General features: G+C 37.7%; 1 protein-coding gene across 1 annotated transcript in view; it reads right to left on the reverse strand.

The window, feature by feature from the left end:
- LOC139707990 (pre-mRNA-splicing factor 38A-like) overlaps window positions 1–18,912 on the reverse strand; it is a 39,992-nt gene extending 21,080 nt beyond the window's left edge. The window contains exon 1 of the mRNA XM_071619981.1: window positions 18,783–18,912. Coding sequence (XP_071476082.1) covers window positions 18,783–18,912 — 130 coding nt within the window. The remainder of the gene's footprint in view (window positions 1–18,782) is intronic.
- Window positions 18,913–18,982: the final 70 nt, after the last annotated feature.

Genomic DNA, 18,982 nt, shown 5'->3' on the forward strand with positions numbered 1-18,982 from the left:
AGCCCATTTTTGCAAAATCTCCCGTTCTCCCGTTTGAGATTTGTTTTCTCCCGCCCTGGCTCTGTGTCTCCTGGTGGAAAGGATTTCTTACTTATTACTATCGTATGTTGAAAAAATAAGCCTTACATAGCACCAGAGAACATCTAGAACCCTAGGAACTTCACGCTTCACACACATCAATTTGGAGTCTCCCGTTTGCTAGGGGTTTCGGGCGGGAGAATCTCCAGATCAGAAGGCGCTTGGGGTTGGAGTCTCTGGCAGGGAGTGAAAGACAGTACGTGTAGGCCCTAATCCATTTTGTGTTTTCACATTCAAACACCACAATGTGACAGTGGCAGCCATCCGGATATTCCTAATGTTAAATGTCGCGCCCACGCATATTGTAAATTAACCCCTGGGTGCTCCTTGTACACAGTTGTACTGTGGGAGCACCCCGAGTTGAAAGAGTGCTGTCACTGAACGTTGGAAGACAACCCCAAATTTTTACGGCTCCATAAGTTATGTATTTCACCAGCAAAAAGCTTACTTTTACACTCTACGTAGGGTGGAACATCCTATTACCGGACGCTTTTCTTTGTGGCTTTGAATTCCGTACTCATAGAATGAAATTTCGGCTAAAAACAACACCACTTATTCACAAACTCATGGAAATTACGAATTCAGCCAACTTACGTCATTTCTTCGTTCCAGTTTTTAGAAAATATGGTCAGTTTCACAGTAAAGGGTGTAACTTTGATGTGGCAAGGGTCAAAACTTAAAGTTGTGTTTCCATTTTTATCTTGCCTTTATTTTATATAGGAATGTCTATATTTTCAATATTTTGTCATTCCAGAGCTTAATTCTTTGGCTAAATATGAAAAATGAAGTGACTATTATGGAATTTTAGATAAATTTAGGTAAAAACAACAAGGATGTTTTGGTCACCCACAGCAACCAAATGAAGATAAATGGTGGATGTAATGCAACTTTTCATTTGCTGTGAACATGTATTTGAAATATCAAAACACTTTTCGCCCAACAGATATTCGCTCTTGCAATTATTTGGATGTGAACTTCAAATTCCAAGGTAAAAATGGTACCTGACAAACTATTTTTAAGTTAAAAGAATGTTCTAGAAGAAAGAGCCACTCTAAACATAGCCCTAAATTATCTCTTGGTAACAAACATTTATCAACCAAAATCCCAAAGAAATTCGATTATTTTTGACAAAGTTGAAATTTTCAGACTTGTGAGTTTCGGAGGCTTCAGTTAACAAACTAGTGTGTTTCGGAGGCTTCAAAACTGCTAACACAAAGTTCTAGTCTTGTATTCACTTAAAATAATAAAACTACAGTAAGCAACTATCACTACATGCTAGAATAGCGACAGGGCATCAATAAAATGTGAATAACAGTATACAGATACATTTTATGGCAGTGCGTAATGCTTACCCTTCACACTTATTATTATATTAAAGGAAATTGGCTTCCACAAAAGTGAATAACAAACTGTGTACACTTTGAGCAATGCTAAGTTCAAATTTATGACATTACATGAGGCAATATGATTCTAAAGGGAACTGCAACAGTAGCAATAAAATTACACTGATTAGGAACATCTTTTTTTTTTTTTTGCGGCTTAAAGTTAGCAGCAATGCATGTTTCGGAGGCTTCATCATAACTGTTAACATGCAAAAACAGTCCATTTTAAGGTGATATGAAGTACATTAATGCAGCTGATTGTTTCCAAATACACAACTAACAATGTTGTAACATGTAAAATAGTATTTATTTGTATGCAGAAAAAAGACTTTCCAACATATATGTTAAGAGACTTTATGAGATCTTATGAGATCTTTATGCTCAGTTGTACAGTGTCTGTATACATACACTGTATTTGCATATGCATGACTTTGGCAATGCAGAACATGATTAGGCTACACACGTACAGCTGTATGCATTTGTCAAACTTTTCATCATAATGCAGTAAGAATTACTTTCAATGAGTTAGAACTGTAGCTAGACTTAATGCAAAGATTATGCTTGCTTGCTTTATAAGTGCAGTTTGTGGGATGTACATAAACCACCCATCATAATTGTTTTTATGTGAAATCAATTTCAACTGTTGATGAGAAAGGGATAGAAAATAGACTATGTGATGGCATGACGGTTAGATTACAACATAGCATTGTAAAATATAGAAAGGGGAAAAAGGGCTTATAAACATTCTTTTGCATATGGACCATGCCTGATATCCCCTACTATAGCTATCAAATGCAGTGATCATGGTCATAGAACAGCAATCTTAAACACCGATCAGCCATTCCATGTAAGGGTCATCATCAAACTGTCAATAATCAATATATTGGTGATATTATCATGGAGCTCAATAGAAATTGAAATGGTCAAGATCCCATTCATCTTTTTGAATCGCCTGTTGAAAAGATAAATGTACATACCCTACCCATGACTGTGTATGAATTTGAATTTATGTTTAAAAAATGTTGACCAAATGTACAGTTCCCTATAATATATGATAGTTACGTGTAGAATTTTACTTTCTTTTTATGTGGTATACAAGTCACCCCTGTTTCATATAATTTAATTTTTAATTTACTAATTCTTCAAAGGCTTCTTTTTTTATAGTTATTTCTATAAAATTCCAATTTGTGTGACTCCTGTGACAGCTAGGAGGCCTGTATTTGAAGGTACACATTGAGAAATTGCTAACAGAACTTTTACTGTTTCTAAAAATGACAACCTTTTTAGCAAAAAATTAAAAAGCAGCAAATGTGTTTAAATATCTAAGTTTGTTAGAAACCCACAAGTTTGTTTTAAATAGTACATAAACCCACAGACTACAGTTTTAACCCTTTGAATTTCAAAATAGTTAGGGGCTTGTAACTTTTTCCAGAAAAGCCAGGACTAAACAGATTATAAAGATTTCAATCATTTCAATATTGTTCTTCATGAACATAACTTCTCCAGTCACCCATCCATGTAAACTACATGTACATGTACCCCATGACAACAGGCTATTTATAAGTAGAGGTCTATATGTCATTTATAAACAATCCTATCCCAACCATTACTGTCCATTTACTGCGCTGAGAACTACATCCGCAAACATGTCATAGAGTCTCACACTTGTATGCAAAGAGATGTTTCGTAACACAAGTTACATTTTGTTTAATCAAAAATAGTCAAGTGGTCCATGCCAGCATGATAAAGTATGGAAAATAGGGTATACTGTAGTATCAAGATTGTGTTGCACCTAGCATGCATTAGATCTGACATACAGACTGACATGAAAACCTGTCTGAATGAAGCAATCAAATGTCAAAATTCCAAAACAGTACCCTGTGATCCCAGTCACACCACAGAAATGATAATCTGCAAGACGTTAGCTATTTTCAAATCCACTTACAAATTTATTGATTAATTACTTTCCTCCAAATAAGTATTGGAAATGAAAGCCAAAGAACTTGTTAAGAAATGGAAAGCTAAAAAAGTCAAGATTTTAGTATGGCAAAAACAAATGCCATGTGAGTAACAATGGAATGGATTTGTCAATGGGTTATAAATGGACATGTAAAAGACTGTGTTTCGAAACTATTACACTCAGATGATAGTGAGTCGAAAGTGTAAAAATCCAAAAAATATTTTCCACCATTTGCTCTTGATCATGCATAAAAGATAGAACCTTAAATTCAAAAGTAATATATTTCTTAGTTAAGTGCATGCTTCCCTCTTGAATAACCATCTATTAAAGTCCTTGAATCTTCAGGACAGGAATAGTGTTCAGTTCTTAAAAAAAAAAAAGTGTATTAACACTAAATAATCAAGTAATTGTTTGGTCTTCATCATCAAAGTGTAACCAGTCAAAAGAGTGATACAAATATGGTCACAACACTTCAACTTCTCTCAAGAGTAAAAATGAGTTATCCAACTTAAGAACATTGATGTATCCACAACTACTTGCTTTGTTGCACTACTGTTGCATGATGTGGGCATGCACGCAAGCTGGAAGTCACTTTCATTACTCACAATATCTAGCCTGTTCCATTGTTTCAAAAGGAAACCTACAAAATAAATGCTTTTCATACATTTAAACAACTATCTACACCTTGCTTGAGGAATCATTATGTCTCATTCAGTCCAAACAGTTATTTGATAGACTTAGAATTACACAATTGTAATCAAAACATTCCATTTACATGCTGTTAACATAAAATGAAGCCTCCGAAACATCAGGAAAATTAATTTGGTATGCCTTATGTTTTTATGAAAATCATGTATGTTATGTAGAAAGTGATGGATAAATTGTGTCTTTTTTGGTTGATATACACTGTTTAAACATATTTGGAGGGCAACATCCTCATCTGCTCATATTTTATTGCTGAATGAAAAGGTGAGTTATGTGTGACACGGCTGCAATGTTTAAGAAAAATAGGTAAATTGTATAGTAAATCTATATTGGTGAGTAAACAAAGCAGCCAGAAAACTGAATGTGATTAAATATCTTTAGATATGTCATAAGCAATCATTGGGTGGGTGAACAATAAATCTAATTTGATTTTGTCCAGAGAAAATCACAAAAATGCAGTGTTAACATCCGTTTGAAGCCTCCGAAACCACTTTTTCTCTATAAAGTGCATTAGCTCAAAAAATTATTGCAGTATCATAATGTTTTTATCATTTTTGTTGTCTGTCCATGTCTGTTGATGATTTCATGGCATAATTTGGGGCAGACACTCAAAGAATTTATCAGAAATGTCAAATTAGATGTTTTTGCTGTTTCGGAGGCTTCAATGCGTCTCGGAGGCTTCACGTGTTAACGGAAAATTTGTATTGTCTCCTATTTTCAGAGAGTTTGGCGGATCTTAACTATTTTTGGTCTATTAGGTTAGGGCCCCATATCCTACATTTTGACATATAGATTAGGTCACTTCTCTTATCTATATTCATATTATTTGACTAAACACTTTGTTTCGGAGGCTTCAAAACTGCTAACGGAAATTTCACTTGATGGAATCAAATTATCACAAAATTTCAAATAGCCCTAGAATCAAGTAAACTTTGATGTAAGTCTAAAGTTTAGATGTACCTTACTATTTTCAGCATAAAAGAAAGTAACCAAAACACACCCACTGATCATTACTGTCCATCAAAGTTTGTAAACAATTGTTAACGGAAAATGAAGCCTCCGAAACCTCAAATTTGAAGTCATAGCATTCTAAAATATAGGGCCAGATGCAAACCAAACTAATCTGGTCATTTCAATTGACCATACAACTATGCGTTTAACATAAAAAATTAGATCTCTGCAGTTGCTGTAGAAAATTATTAACATTTCAAAAATGTTATATAAATTTCAATGCAACAAAATAGTCATTTTTAGGGTACATATGTGACTGTCAAAACAAAACGCATCAATACCTGGACCTGATTATGCTACCCAAGGTGGCTACTCATAAGGTGACTCACATGGGAAAAAATCTTTGAGATCTGTAAATCTATGTGTTCAGGGTGGGCCAAAAGGCTAAAAATTGAAAGTTACACCCTTTACCGTGAAACTGACCATATGCTTCAAACATACCCCTCTAAAAATAGTGGTTTTTTGCGCCGTGCAAAATCGCATTGTATTACCGGACGCTATTTTCGTAATCGAATAATCGAGGTCTTTCGCACCTAATCCTTGCACCAGAATCACAATTCATCCCACAAATCACCGTACACATTCTCACCGAGCGGATGACACACAAAACAAGAGACCCGCGGGTCTAGCGCTCACCTGAGTATCGCAAGTTCACCTTTCACGCAGTCACTAATCTAAATTATTCACAGCTCCATCAAAATTTGACGAGGCATTCTCAAGTGGAAGATGAAAATGTACAATAAGGGCCCAATTTTTTTCAAGATTCCTTAATTTGGGGGAATTGGGGCCCCCTGGGGCCCTCTGGGTGGGGCATGGGGCCCAGTTTGATAAATTGAGATCCTGACCACCTAGGGATGCTACCTGCCAAGTTTGACAAAAATCCATCATGAGGTTTTCAGGAAGAAGATGAAAATGTACAATTCAGGCCCCCATTTGGACCCTTCCAACCACCCCCCCCCCCCTACCCCCAAGAGGGGCACCCCTGGATCTCCTATGAACAAACTTGAAACTACAGTCATTAATGTACTCACTCATAGTATTATCTCAGCTCTATAACTTCTGATTCTAGAGAAGATTTGTAAAGATTCCTTCATTTGGGGTTTTGGGCCCCCTGGGGGCCCCCTGGGCGGGGCATGGTGCCCATTTTAACAAATTGAGATCCTAACCCCCTAGGGATGCTACCTGCCAAGTTTGGTGAAAATGGGTCATGGGGTTCTCAAGAAGAAGATAAAAATGTACAATTTAGGCCCCATTAGGACCCCTCCTCACCCCCCCCCCCCCCCCCTGGGTCCCAAGGGGGGCACCCCTGATTCTGCCATGAACAAACTTGAAACTACAGTCATCAATGTGCTAACTCATAGTATTAACCTAGCTCTATCACTTCTGGTTCTAGAGAAGAAGATTTTTGCGGATTCCTTAATTTTGGGGGGTTTGGGCCCCCTGGGGCCCCCTGGGTGGGTCATGGTGCCCATTTTAACAAATGGAGTTCCTAACCCCCTAGGGATGCTACCTGCCAAGTTTGGTGAAAATGGGTCATGGAGTTCTCAAGAAGAAGATGAAAATGTACAATTTAGGCCCCATTAGAACCCTTCCCCACCCCCCTCCCCTGGGTCCCAAGGGGGGCACCCCTGATTCTGCCATGAACAAACTTGAAACTACAGTCATCAATGTACTAACTCATAGTATTAACTTAGCTCTATCACTTCTGGTTCTAGAGAAGAAGATTTTTACAGATTCCTTAATTTTGGGGGGTTTGGGCCCCCCTGGGGGCCCCCTGGGTGGGGCATGGTGCCCATTTTAACAAATTGAGTTCCTAACCCCCTAGGGATGCTACCTGCCAAGATTGATGAAAATCGGTCTTGGGGTTTTCAAGAAGAAGATGAAAATGTAAAAAGTTTACGCACGACGCACGACGGACGACGCACGACGGACGACGGACGACGCACGACGGACGACGCACGACGCACGACGCACGACGCACGACGGACGCCGGACGAAGGGCGATCGCAATAGCTCACTTGAGCCTTTGGCTCAGGTGAGCTAAAAATCTGCAAATGAAGCTCAAATTTCGTATTTTACAGTAAAATGTCTGTCTTGACCATTTCGAACAGTTCACGCAATAAAACCTTGTGAGAAATCGACAACTGGTTAGAGTATACGTGCTTTGTCTATGGGAGCTGCACGCGCGGGTGATGAGTTGCGTGCCCCTTAGCGCACAACTATTCCGCATTGTTTGCGTTTGAGGACGATAGCTACAATTTTTCCGATATTGATCAGTGAACTTTTGGTTCTAATAGAATCTTCAGCATTTTTCCTGTATGTGAGTGGGATTTCATAGAATTTCAGTCGCGAAATGTGATTCAAACATGCATAAATATTAACTATAAACGAGGTGCGGGTCACTCAACTATAAATTTGAGGTAAAATGTGAATTTTTTCGTGTTTTTACATTTTTATGTGGCGTTTTTTGCGATTTCGGTCCACACAAAGTTCTGTGAGGCTAATCTACGAAGTCTCGCGCGTACAGAATGTCATTAGTACGCAAAAATGTGCGTGTCCGGTAATACCATGGTGTCCGGTGACACCATGCTTGCCCCTACATCTCTTAATCTTATCTAATTCATTCTTTTCTTGAAAAGACGTTTTTCTATACGAGTCCATCTCCATTCTCCCTGTTCCTCCCTTCGTTTTTCAAAACAAAGGCACATAGCACATTGGTGATATGAATATATGCATGAAAATCGCAATGTTTTTCGCCTTTGAACAAGGCCCTTTCGCTTTCACGCTGTCGCGCTCGGCTGGGATATCGCTTCTTCATTTGCCCACAGAGCAACGCAATACAGCGAGAAGGCCTTGTGAAAAGGCATTGCACTCCGGTTAGCGCATGCGCACAGGTTTCAAATCCGTCATACGGAGCAGTTGTCATTCTCACAGATTCCTCTTGACTGGATAAGTCTCCAATATTTACAGAAAGGGACTACTACGACTCTAGATCTATAGAGGAGCAAAACATACCCAGGCAAGTGTTATCAACAATTGCACCAAATCTGTAAGTAGAGTTTTAACTGCGTCAGTAAGCGGCCGTGCAGCCGTTCGCGGCAGGTACAACATACACGGTAATATACAGCTAAACACAGCATTGCACTGTCACATGCACATACATGTACTAACACACTAGCAATCAACAAAAACCAACCGATAAAATGGGCACGATCTCTGACGAAAGTGAAATTTTCTCACCTAAATGACAACATATCGCATCCAAAATGAAATTTTCGGTACTTCTTAACATAACAGTTAATAACCGGGGGGCCAAAAGCTAAAAACAGAGGTCGAGTTGCACTCTCTCTACAAACTAAGTAGACCATGCTTATTTTCAAGTTTTTATTGTAACAAACAACATTCCACTGGTCTACCTTAAAAAATTTGTTGCGAAAGCCTCCAAATCCAAGATGGCGTCCAAGATGGCCGCCATATTTACTGAATTTGTTATTTGAATGATAGAATTTGATAGAAACATCAAATTTCAACAAATGTGACGTCATATGAAAGAGAATAAAATTTTCTACAAGTTGATACCATTTTTGTGGGTTATTGTGATAACTGGATTGAGATTTTAAGGAAAAAACACTCATTTTTTGATATTTTTCTGAAAAAAGGAAAATCATGAAAATGCTTGATTCAGCATAAATCAGAGAAAGACTGAAGGATTATCTTGAAACGTTTCAAGAATTTTGTTTGACATATAATTGATATTTGGAGAAAATTAGGGGTCAGTACTATTTTTGGTTCAGGAGTTATAATGTCTCAAACTTGAAAACTCACTACGTAAGAATGGCCACTTTAGTTGTAACCAAGACCTTGTTGGTCATAAAAAAGTCTGTGCGCGCCAAGACTACTACACGCACCACTGGCACTGGCGTTGGTAGCAGCGCCAGTAGTGCGTGTAGTAGTCTTGGCAAGTGCAGACTTTTCTTTGACAAACAAGGGTTTGTGCCTGCAAACTAACTTTTCATATCAAGTGGTAGCTCAGGTGATACTGATCGCTATTATTTCAAAGTAGATTGTTCTGAAGCAGATGAGATGAAGCAAACAAAATTTCAAATAGAGGTAATAGCTTGAAATTTGGCACCAATCTTGTTATAGGTCAATTCCACGGAAAGGTTGCATTTTATGAAAATCAAACTATTGAGTATAGATTATTAATGAAGCTTAATGAGATGATCTGGTATTGTTTATTCAAAGCAGCCTTTCACAACGGATATTTTGATACCTCATTTGTGAACATCGGTGAACGTGGAGTGGAGTTATGTCCAAAAAACCTTCATTTTTCATGAAAATTGCCAATTCTTGCAGAATTTATGTATCATTTCTGATACACTATTATGACCATGATACAGCTTGTGTAATTCTCAGATGGCTTATTTTCTGAATGTTCTTTGGTCATAGATTGGTTTTATGATGTTCTAGAACTTGTTCCGGCATCAGTAAATATTATTCTCTCAATCTCAAAATGTGGTAGTTGATAGCATCCCATAAGTCACGTTTTTGTGTCCCATCAGTCACACTGGTTTTCCCCATCCTGCTACTGTACCAATGAGTAGATATTCATACCACTTGGCTCAGGGTAAGCACCAACCCTTTGCTACATTCAGGAAAGAAAATATCTTTCCAGATTCTCTGTGTGTAAGAATATTTCAGAACTTACTTTCCCATGTGAAAAACGGCGGTCCTCAGATGTCCCATAAGTCACGACAGCAATTTTTCGTTGCTGTACGTAATGCAATGATACTTTTCAAACTAAGTATGGTGTTTTCATAAACTGTGATATGATGGATCTAACCATGAACCGAGAAGAATGCATTTGATGCAACTATTTTCTCAAAATACTGGTTTGAAATTGCCAAAAATTGTCACTTTGTCCATAAGTCACAATGGAATTGACCTATAGATAGTTTAAGACACAATTTAGATCAACCGCTCAAAAAAAAAAAATCAAGATGACAACCATCAAAGTTGACATAGTGTATTGCGCCAAATTAAATGTACTATTTCGATTTTGATACAATTTTGTCTGTTGTGATATCTTAAACGGTCTTAGGTTTTTATGGACACATTTTTAAGACCAGTGATATTCTACTCTCCGAAAAAGAAAAAACTGACAAATCGAGTGGAAGTTTTTACTTTTGATGTGAGGAGTGAATAACAGAAAACGGTGAATTTAGAGTGAAATTGGAGTGACTTTTGAGTGAAAATGTTCATTTTCACTCATTTTAGAGTGACCTTAGGCAGGGCTCCACACTAACTTTTATTTTTGGTGGCCCAAAGGCAAATATCCGACCTTTTTTGGTGGCCCGATCAGGCCACCAAATTCTTCATTTCTGACATTTTGGTGGCCCACCGGACCAACGTAGTGTCGAGCCCTGCCTTTGAATAGGGATCACTCGTCACTCTTCGAGTGATCTCGAGGTCACTCTGAAATAAATGAAAATGAACATTTTCACTCTCGAGTGATCCTGATATTTAGTATGGGAAAGCATCTACCAATGGCATAAGTTCAGATCAATTGTGACACTATGACCCACATGAAATCAGCCCAAAAACAATCTGATAACAGTAAATACAGTTTCAGCATGCTTATTTGTAAATGGGGAATATACAGCACGAATAATCAATTCGGAAAATTTTATTCGAACAATATACTGAAAAGTAATTTCGCACAACACATTTAAGAGCAAAGTTGAGAAATTGCCACCATGTCGGATTTTTTTTTTTTTTTTTTTGCGGGGGGGGGGGGGGGGGGGGGGGTTCGGAACAGAAGGGCTTTCAAGGACATCTACGGATCAGACATTATTACACAATTATACCATCATCATTCACGTTTCTACAACAGCAGAGTAACATACAAGTAAAAAAGCATATAGTATCTTTGATACAGGAGCATTTCTTTTTTTTATGAAAGATTGGGCCTTACCCAAACACTGGAATGAGCTCCACCCCCCCCCCCCCAAAAAAAAAAGACCCTCAATATGGTTTACAATAGTACAATATCGTTCGGATGTATAGAAACATGTAATAGACAGAAAGATAAGAAGATTAGAAATATATATCAAATTATAAGTTATAAGTTGAGATTTAACTTTGACGCAACACACTTAAGGTATTGTTTGCCATTGGGAGAGATATCACATTCGATTTATATGTGCAGGTTAGTTGTATTACAAAACATTCTACCATGTAAAAAAATCATAATAAAGCCTAAAACATACGAAGATATCACCATATCTTTTCAAGAAACCATAACCATGATAACTGTTAACAATTTAGTATTTGAATTTGAATTTGAATTTGAATTATGTAAAAAAAAAACATTCTTATCAGATCTATTTAGTACATCTAACAATATACTGATTTAAGTTTGTACATTAGTTGTTCTATTCTTAACTCACAGTTTAGAACTAGCTTGAGGAATTAAGTAAAGCTGGATTTTTGTTTTACGTGCACTAATGGGAAATAATGCCTTGAACAACAACCTCGATTAATTACCGCCATCTTGAATTTTGTGTGGATACTGTTTTTATCGCTAATTATTACACATTGGAAAAATTTGTGCCAATTCCAAGCTCCTATCTCTTTTTGGAAAATACTTTCTGTTCAATCTTATCTGCCTCAGAACAATCTACTATGATGAAATGCTACAGTAATAGCGACCAGCGTCACCTACCACTTGGCATGAAAAGTTAGTTTGCATGCAGGTACTTGCAAGTCACTAGACCATTACAGTATTACATGTGACCATGTAAACACATTGTATACAAAATTTATAATGCATGAATATATTTTTTTTCAAGTTTTAGATGTTAACTTGTGAACAGTGTATGATATTGCCTGTAATTCCAGAAATATGAATTATGTCTCAATCTCAGTAAATCTCAATCTCAATCGCAGGTGTCAAAATAATTCTTCAGTTCTTCTTTGATAAATACTAAATCATGCATTTTTAAATTTCTTCTTTTTTTTTCAAAACAATATAAAAATATGGATCCCCCCCCCGAAAAAGAGAAGCAAATAACCCCCCCCCCCCAATTTATCACAATACACAGCTAAAGTGGTATCAACTTTTAGGAAGTTTTGCTCTCCTTCATATGACATCAAATTTGTTGCATTCCAATGTCTCTATCAAATTTTATGTTTGAAATGTTAAATTCAATAAAAATGGCGGCCCTATTGGACCGCATCTGTACTTTGGAGGTTTTTGCAACAAATCTACTGAAGTGTACTTACGGAACATTGCTTAGTATGCTTAATATTATGTATGGTTTTGTTTATAGAGAGAGTGGAACTCGAAAAGTAAGCACGATCTTGGATTTGACCCTCTGTGACGTCTTTGGGAACAGATGCGTGCAAATACATATTATGTAAAATGGGATTTCAAGTTTGAGACATTATAACTCCTGAACCAAATACAATACTGACCTCCAAATATTGATTATATGGGAAAGATTGTAATTTCTGCATGGTTTTCATAAACATTTTTAATTTAATTTTTTGTAACTTTTTAGAGAAATATTCATGGTCCATTCTGAAAAAAAAAATGTCTCCATAAAAACCTGAGATGGTTTGAAATAGCATTAAAATGTTCAGAATATATAAAAACCATATAAATAGACACCAAAACAGACAAAATTGTATAAAAATCGAAATGATACATTTACTTTGGCGCAATACACTATGTCAGCTTTGATGGCCTGCAATCTTGAATTTTTTGAGTGATTGATCCAAATTTTGTTTTAAACTTTCTATAGCAAGGTTATTTCAAGCTTCTACCTCTATTTGAAAGATATTTTTTGCTTCATCTCATCTGCTTCAGAACAATCTACTTTGAAATAATAGCAATCAGCGTCACCTGAGCTACCACTTGGTATGAAAAGTTAGTTTCAGGCACAAACCCTTGTTTGTCAAAGAAAATTCTGCGTTTGCCAAGACTACTACACGCACCACTGGCACTGCTACAGGCGTCAGTGCCAGTGGTGCGTGTAGTAGTCTAGGCGCGCGCATGCTTTTTTTACGACCAATAAAGTCTTGTCACAACTAAAGTGGTCATTTTTACATAGTGAGTTTTCAAGTTTGAGACATTGTAACTCCTGAACCAAAAACGGTACTGACCCCTAATTTTCTCCAAATATCAATTATATGTCAAACAAAATTCTTGAGATGTTTCAAGATAATCCTTCAGTCTTTCTTTGATTCATGATGAATCAAGCATTTTCATGATTTTCTTTTTTTCAGAAAAATACCAAAAAATGAGTGTTTTTTCCTTAAAATCTCAATCCAGTTATCACAACAACCCACAAAAATGATATCAACTTGTAGAAAATTTTATTCTCTTTCATATGACATCAAATTTGTTGAAATCTGATGTTTCAATCAAATTCTATCTTTCAAATAACAAATTCAGTAAATATGGCGGCCATCTTGGACGCCATCTTGGATTTGGAGGCTTTCGCAACAAATTTTTTGAGGTAGACCAGTGGAATGTTGTTTGTTACAATAAAAACTTGAAAATAAGCATGGTCTACTTAGTTTGTAGAGAGAGTGCAACTCACTCGTTAAGTAAGCGACTTTTTGGGGTTTGGCCCTCTGGTTATAAGAAACAATGGTCCAAGAAACTGGATTTTTTGTCGTTTTCTCGATGTTCATGGATTTTGAAAACATATCCTCACGTAAAATAGAACTTTCACGAGCCGATGTGGGCCGCCATTTTTTTCGGAAAATGGATGTTACCATCGAAAAAAAATGAGAAAAACACGAGAAAGACATCAACAACAACGCCAGAATTGTGATCTTGTTTGTGGCCAATGCATGTGCGCACGCTATTTTCACGTGCTTTCGCAATGGGAATTGGCGCTTACGCAATGTTCGCGAGACATGTGAAGGCGTTCAGCTAAAGATCGCGGAGCACGCGCGTATTGCATAGGGATTGTACATCGTGCCGCAAGCAGAAATACTACGTCGCATATCGCCCTTATCGGCGAAAATTGTGCCAGGTTTTGCCCTGGTAAATCATGAAAACTGCGTTGGTCAATGGTAATTTCTTTCATGAAAACAATTGCGTTAATGAATAATCTTGTCTATGATATATGAAATGGTTGAAAATAATTTGCCTGATTTGTTTACAAGTTGGAAAAACCCTTAACAATGCTTAAACTGCCGCAAACAGGATATTTTACTCTATTCAAATTGAAGAAATTTTGAGTACGGTACATAAGTTGGAATTTACCTACGAATCTACCCTCTACCGGATACCGTGACTCAATATCCTTCCCGACACAGGCCGAACGCTTTGCGTTCGCAGTTACACAAAGTAAGTGTAAATTTGAGGGTTGTGAGTGCGGCCGCTGGCCGCATACCATTAAAATTTTTGGCATAATCGTGATATAGTCCCCACCTCGGGTATAACGTCACCGGTGGGGACTAATAGAATCCCAACAGCTACCTTGCACACATCTGTACATGCACATATCTCCTTGTGCTGCGCTTGTCTGCTCTCGTCTACGTCTTGATTGGTCACCTCAACGCGCACGGGAGTTCTGTCTTCACACTCTGTTTTATCTCGGTGTATCTCCGTCTATTATGGTCGTGATATAGTCCCCACTCTATGGAAACTGTGTGCGAATTACACGGTGATGGGGACGATTTCACGACCATAGAGTAGCTCCTCCCTCTGTTATGCTCGTGATATAGTCCCCACACAACGATAAACTGTGCGTGTTTCGAATGGAGATGGGGATTATTCCAACAGTATTATACTCGTGATATAGTCCCCCCTCCACAGGGAACCCGTTGCGTTATATATGGCAGTGGGGACAATTTCCACAAGGTTTATCTTGCTTGGATTTATCGGACAAATGATTGCTTTGTTGTTGTTGTTGTTGTTGTTGTTTTTGTGTGACTTTCTCGAAGTTCGAATTGCCTCTCGTCAATCATTTTTCTTGTTATTTTCCTTTTCTATGTTCTACCAATTTTTGTTTACATAATATTGTGACTTCAATTTTTTTTTCTTCTTTACACGTTTAGAGCATTGTACCGGATTCCTCTTTGAGTGGAAGAATGAGAGAGAGAGAGAGTGAGAGAGAGGGAGAGAGAGGGAGAAGAGAGAGAGAGGGAGAAAAAAAAAAAAAACCCTGACTCAATTACCGCCAGAATACTACACTGAACAATGTGATGAAAACAAGTAGCCTATAATATATTTTTAGCAGAACAAAAGGAAAGAAAATGTTTCAATTACCCTATAACAATTAAGAATTCGGTTGGCCCGTCCGAGGCATGCAAGCGCAAGTTGGGTGCATGCGTCGTTGTATTTATATTGATTTATGATGATGATAATGATGATGATGATGATGATCATGCAATGTCATTGCTATTGCTGTAGTATTATGTCAGTTAAATGCATTTTCCGTATTTTCTCTTTACTTTGATGCAATTTTTATAGTTATTTTTTTATAGATGTTATTACATTTTTGAATAAACGGAAAACTACTTTGAATTTTAAGGCTTTGATGTGGGTCGATTCAGCTATTCTATTTCTTTATTCATTTCTTATTCATTTATTATCTCATTCATTTAGTCATAATTTTCGCTGCAGTTTGTGTACAAAACAGATTATATGTTATGCAGTATTGTGTTCTACGTGTGTTCCGTACCTCTAATTAAAAAGAAAAAAAATGTAACAATCAAGGCATAATGTTGAGAGGCCTTTGTCCAAAGCAAACGATTTTCTTATTGATAACGGTCTCCCCCACTTGCATACTTCACGTATTATTACACATGATTATGTATTTGTCATGTGAAATTTTGTTTGCGTTTTCATGATTTCACTAGAAAATTAATTAAAATGCAACTATGTAATTAAATGCAAATCCCAAATCAAATGCAGGTGTATGAAATCACAACTCATTTGCCTTTAAAGACAACTCTAGAAATTAAAAAAAAAATCGCTGTATTCAAACGCAAGAGCGTTGCAGAGATGTACGGTTTTCATACAAAACTATAGAAACTGCGTTTAAAACCATCCCTGAACATATACGGAAGTCCGTTATTGTTGAAAAGACTTGCATTGTTTTTGTTTTATTTACTAATTACTACTATAAAAACTGCATTTAAAACCATCTCTGAACATCTATATATACGGAAGTGCGTTATTGTTGAAAAGACTTCCATTGGGGTTTTTTTAATCAAAATAAATGCAAGTCCATCAAATCACACGAAACGCTGTACTAGTATTTCAACGGAAGAGCACAGCCGCCAGAGAAGACTTGCGATTTTGTACGAAACTATAGAAACTGCGTTTAAACGCATCTCTAAACATCAACGGAAGTGCGTTATTGTTGAAAAAACTTGTATTAATTGTTTTTTTTTTATTTCGTACGCAAAATTAAAAATCAAGATCCATTCTGAAAATCAAATGCAAGTCCATCAATACAAATCACACGGAACGTCAAGGCTTGCGTTTGGATTCATATACGAAACTATGTGTAGGAAACTCAGTTAAACTCAATTGCGTTCAAACGCAACTGTCCATATTATGCAAGTCCATCAAACCACACGCAACGCTGTATTTAAAACGCAATTTAAGCGTTGCAGAATCTCGGACGTGCAGTTTTTGTACAAACAAAACTAATAAAAGTCTATGCGGAAGTGCGTTATACATTGTTGAAAAGACTTGCATTATTTTTTTTTATTAATTTCGTAATGGCTACAGGAACTTTCGCCGTGACCGAACTTAATCTGCACTAGCACGGGAAAGAAATCGCAACATTTACACATTTCAAACTACCGAAACGCATGCTGCTTCCTGAAATGTCAATAAAGAAAAGGTAGCAAGTTATTGTTACAGTTCGCTATGCCGAAGGTTTAAATCTCAGTCCAAAGTTATTAGTCCGACAAAGGAAAGATGTTTGTTTTTACGAACTAGTAATCCGAAAGTTGTCGTTTTCAGATTAACAAACTTGACTTTTTTTTTTTTTTTTATTTCAGACGGGCCTGCACCGTACAGCGCGGTTAAATGTTGCGAATCGGAGCGCGAGAACAATTCATTTTCCGAGTATGGCAATAGAAATTTATAGGCAAAACAAATATGGCGACTTAAGGAAGGAAAATCACACATATTATTTCAACTCAGTCGGCACTGAAAAATTATCTCGACAGAATCATACGAATTCACACGCATATCTTCGCAGCAACGCAATGAATATAAATCGCAATGGTACAATTTTGCAATTTGGGGAATTTGTGTTTGATTTTTCAAATCAAGTTTAAAACGTAGTGTCTAGAAACGGGCACAGGTTTCCGATCTCGTTCTCTCCAAATCTCTCTAGAGATTTTGGAATTGTACGTTGTCGTCACTAATCCACGCGAGATTTATGCATGAACTAAAACATTATTGTTGCTAATGTCAGTATAGGCATGTTTTGGCGGCAAAAGGAAGGAGAAAGATTTTTCAAATCAAGTTTAAAACGTAAAGTGTCTAGAAACGGGCACAGGTTTCCGATCCCGTTCTCTCAAAATCTCTCTAGAGATTTTGGAATTGTACGTTGTCGTCACTAATCCACGCGAGATTTATGCATGAACTAAAACATTATTGTTGCTAATGTCTGTATAGCCATGTTTTGGCGGCAAAAGGAAGGAGAGAGATTTGAGTAGCGATCCGCATTAGGCATCGTGGAAATTGTCCCCACTGACATACATAACGCAGCCGGTTCGCCGTGGAGGGGGGACCATATCACGAGTATATATACTGTTGGAATAATCCCCACCTCCATTCAAAACACGCACAGTTCGTCGTTGTGTGGGAACTATATCACGAGCATAACAGAGGGGGAGTGGCTACTTTATGGTCGTGAAATTGTCCCCACCACGTGTAATTCGCACGCAGTTTCCCATAGAGTGGGGACTATATCACGACCATATAATAGAGGGAGATACACGGAGATACGCAGTACTGTATGAAGAGTGTGTGTGTCACTTTAGTGTGTGTTGTCTCACGGCTATTGACCAAGCATGACGTCAGTTGCGTCAAAATCCGCAAGACTGGTACAGCTGTACACACTACGCAATACGTGCTACACTCCCAACTAGGTACATAGTAGGTACTAGGTGGGATTGTAATTAGTCCCCAACGGAGAGGTGGGGACTATATCACGATTATGCCAAATTTTTAAATACCACTGTGCCTTTCCCAGTTGACGTTGCTGTCCATGTAAATTTATGTCATTTCAAGCAACACGACCTAGAATTCTACCATTTGCTACCAACAGCAAAATAGTTAGTCCTCCCGGCCCGGATGTAATCCGCAGTCAACACATCATCCCCATATGCACACTCCAACAACATTAACAATAAACTAACTTTACGCCTGGATCTCATCAACGACCGCAACACACCTCGCAAGCCAACAGCCGACGCTACCCGCGCTCAGCGCAGCCCGCCCGCCTCAACCAGGGAGACCACCTCCCTGATACAACGCGACGCTGCCGTTCGTTGCTGGCGGTGCACCAATGCACGGTGACGCTCTGCCTGGTAACGAACCATATTTACATGACACATTTTAGAAACTGTTACGATAACTCTTATCAAAATATTCATACCACTGAGAGCAAAGCATTCTTCTTTCCAATATCTCGATTCATAGATCCGAGAGCGGGTGATTTTCTCCACCAAATACTGCGGATTGGTACCCTTTATGCTACGGGCGTCTTTCACCGTGCGATTCGCCATCTTGCCTTCTAACACGGTACCAATGCAAAGCTTGTTTAGTATACATAAAACAGAATGTTACAGCAAAATT

This window comes from Diadema antillarum, unplaced genomic scaffold (assembly GCF_040938485.1).
Source record: "Diadema antillarum isolate AM-2024a unplaced genomic scaffold, OU_Dant_1.0 seq00001292_RagTag, whole genome shotgun sequence".
NCBI classification, from domain to species: Eukaryota; Metazoa; Echinodermata; class Echinoidea; order Diadematoida; family Diadematidae; genus Diadema; species Diadema antillarum.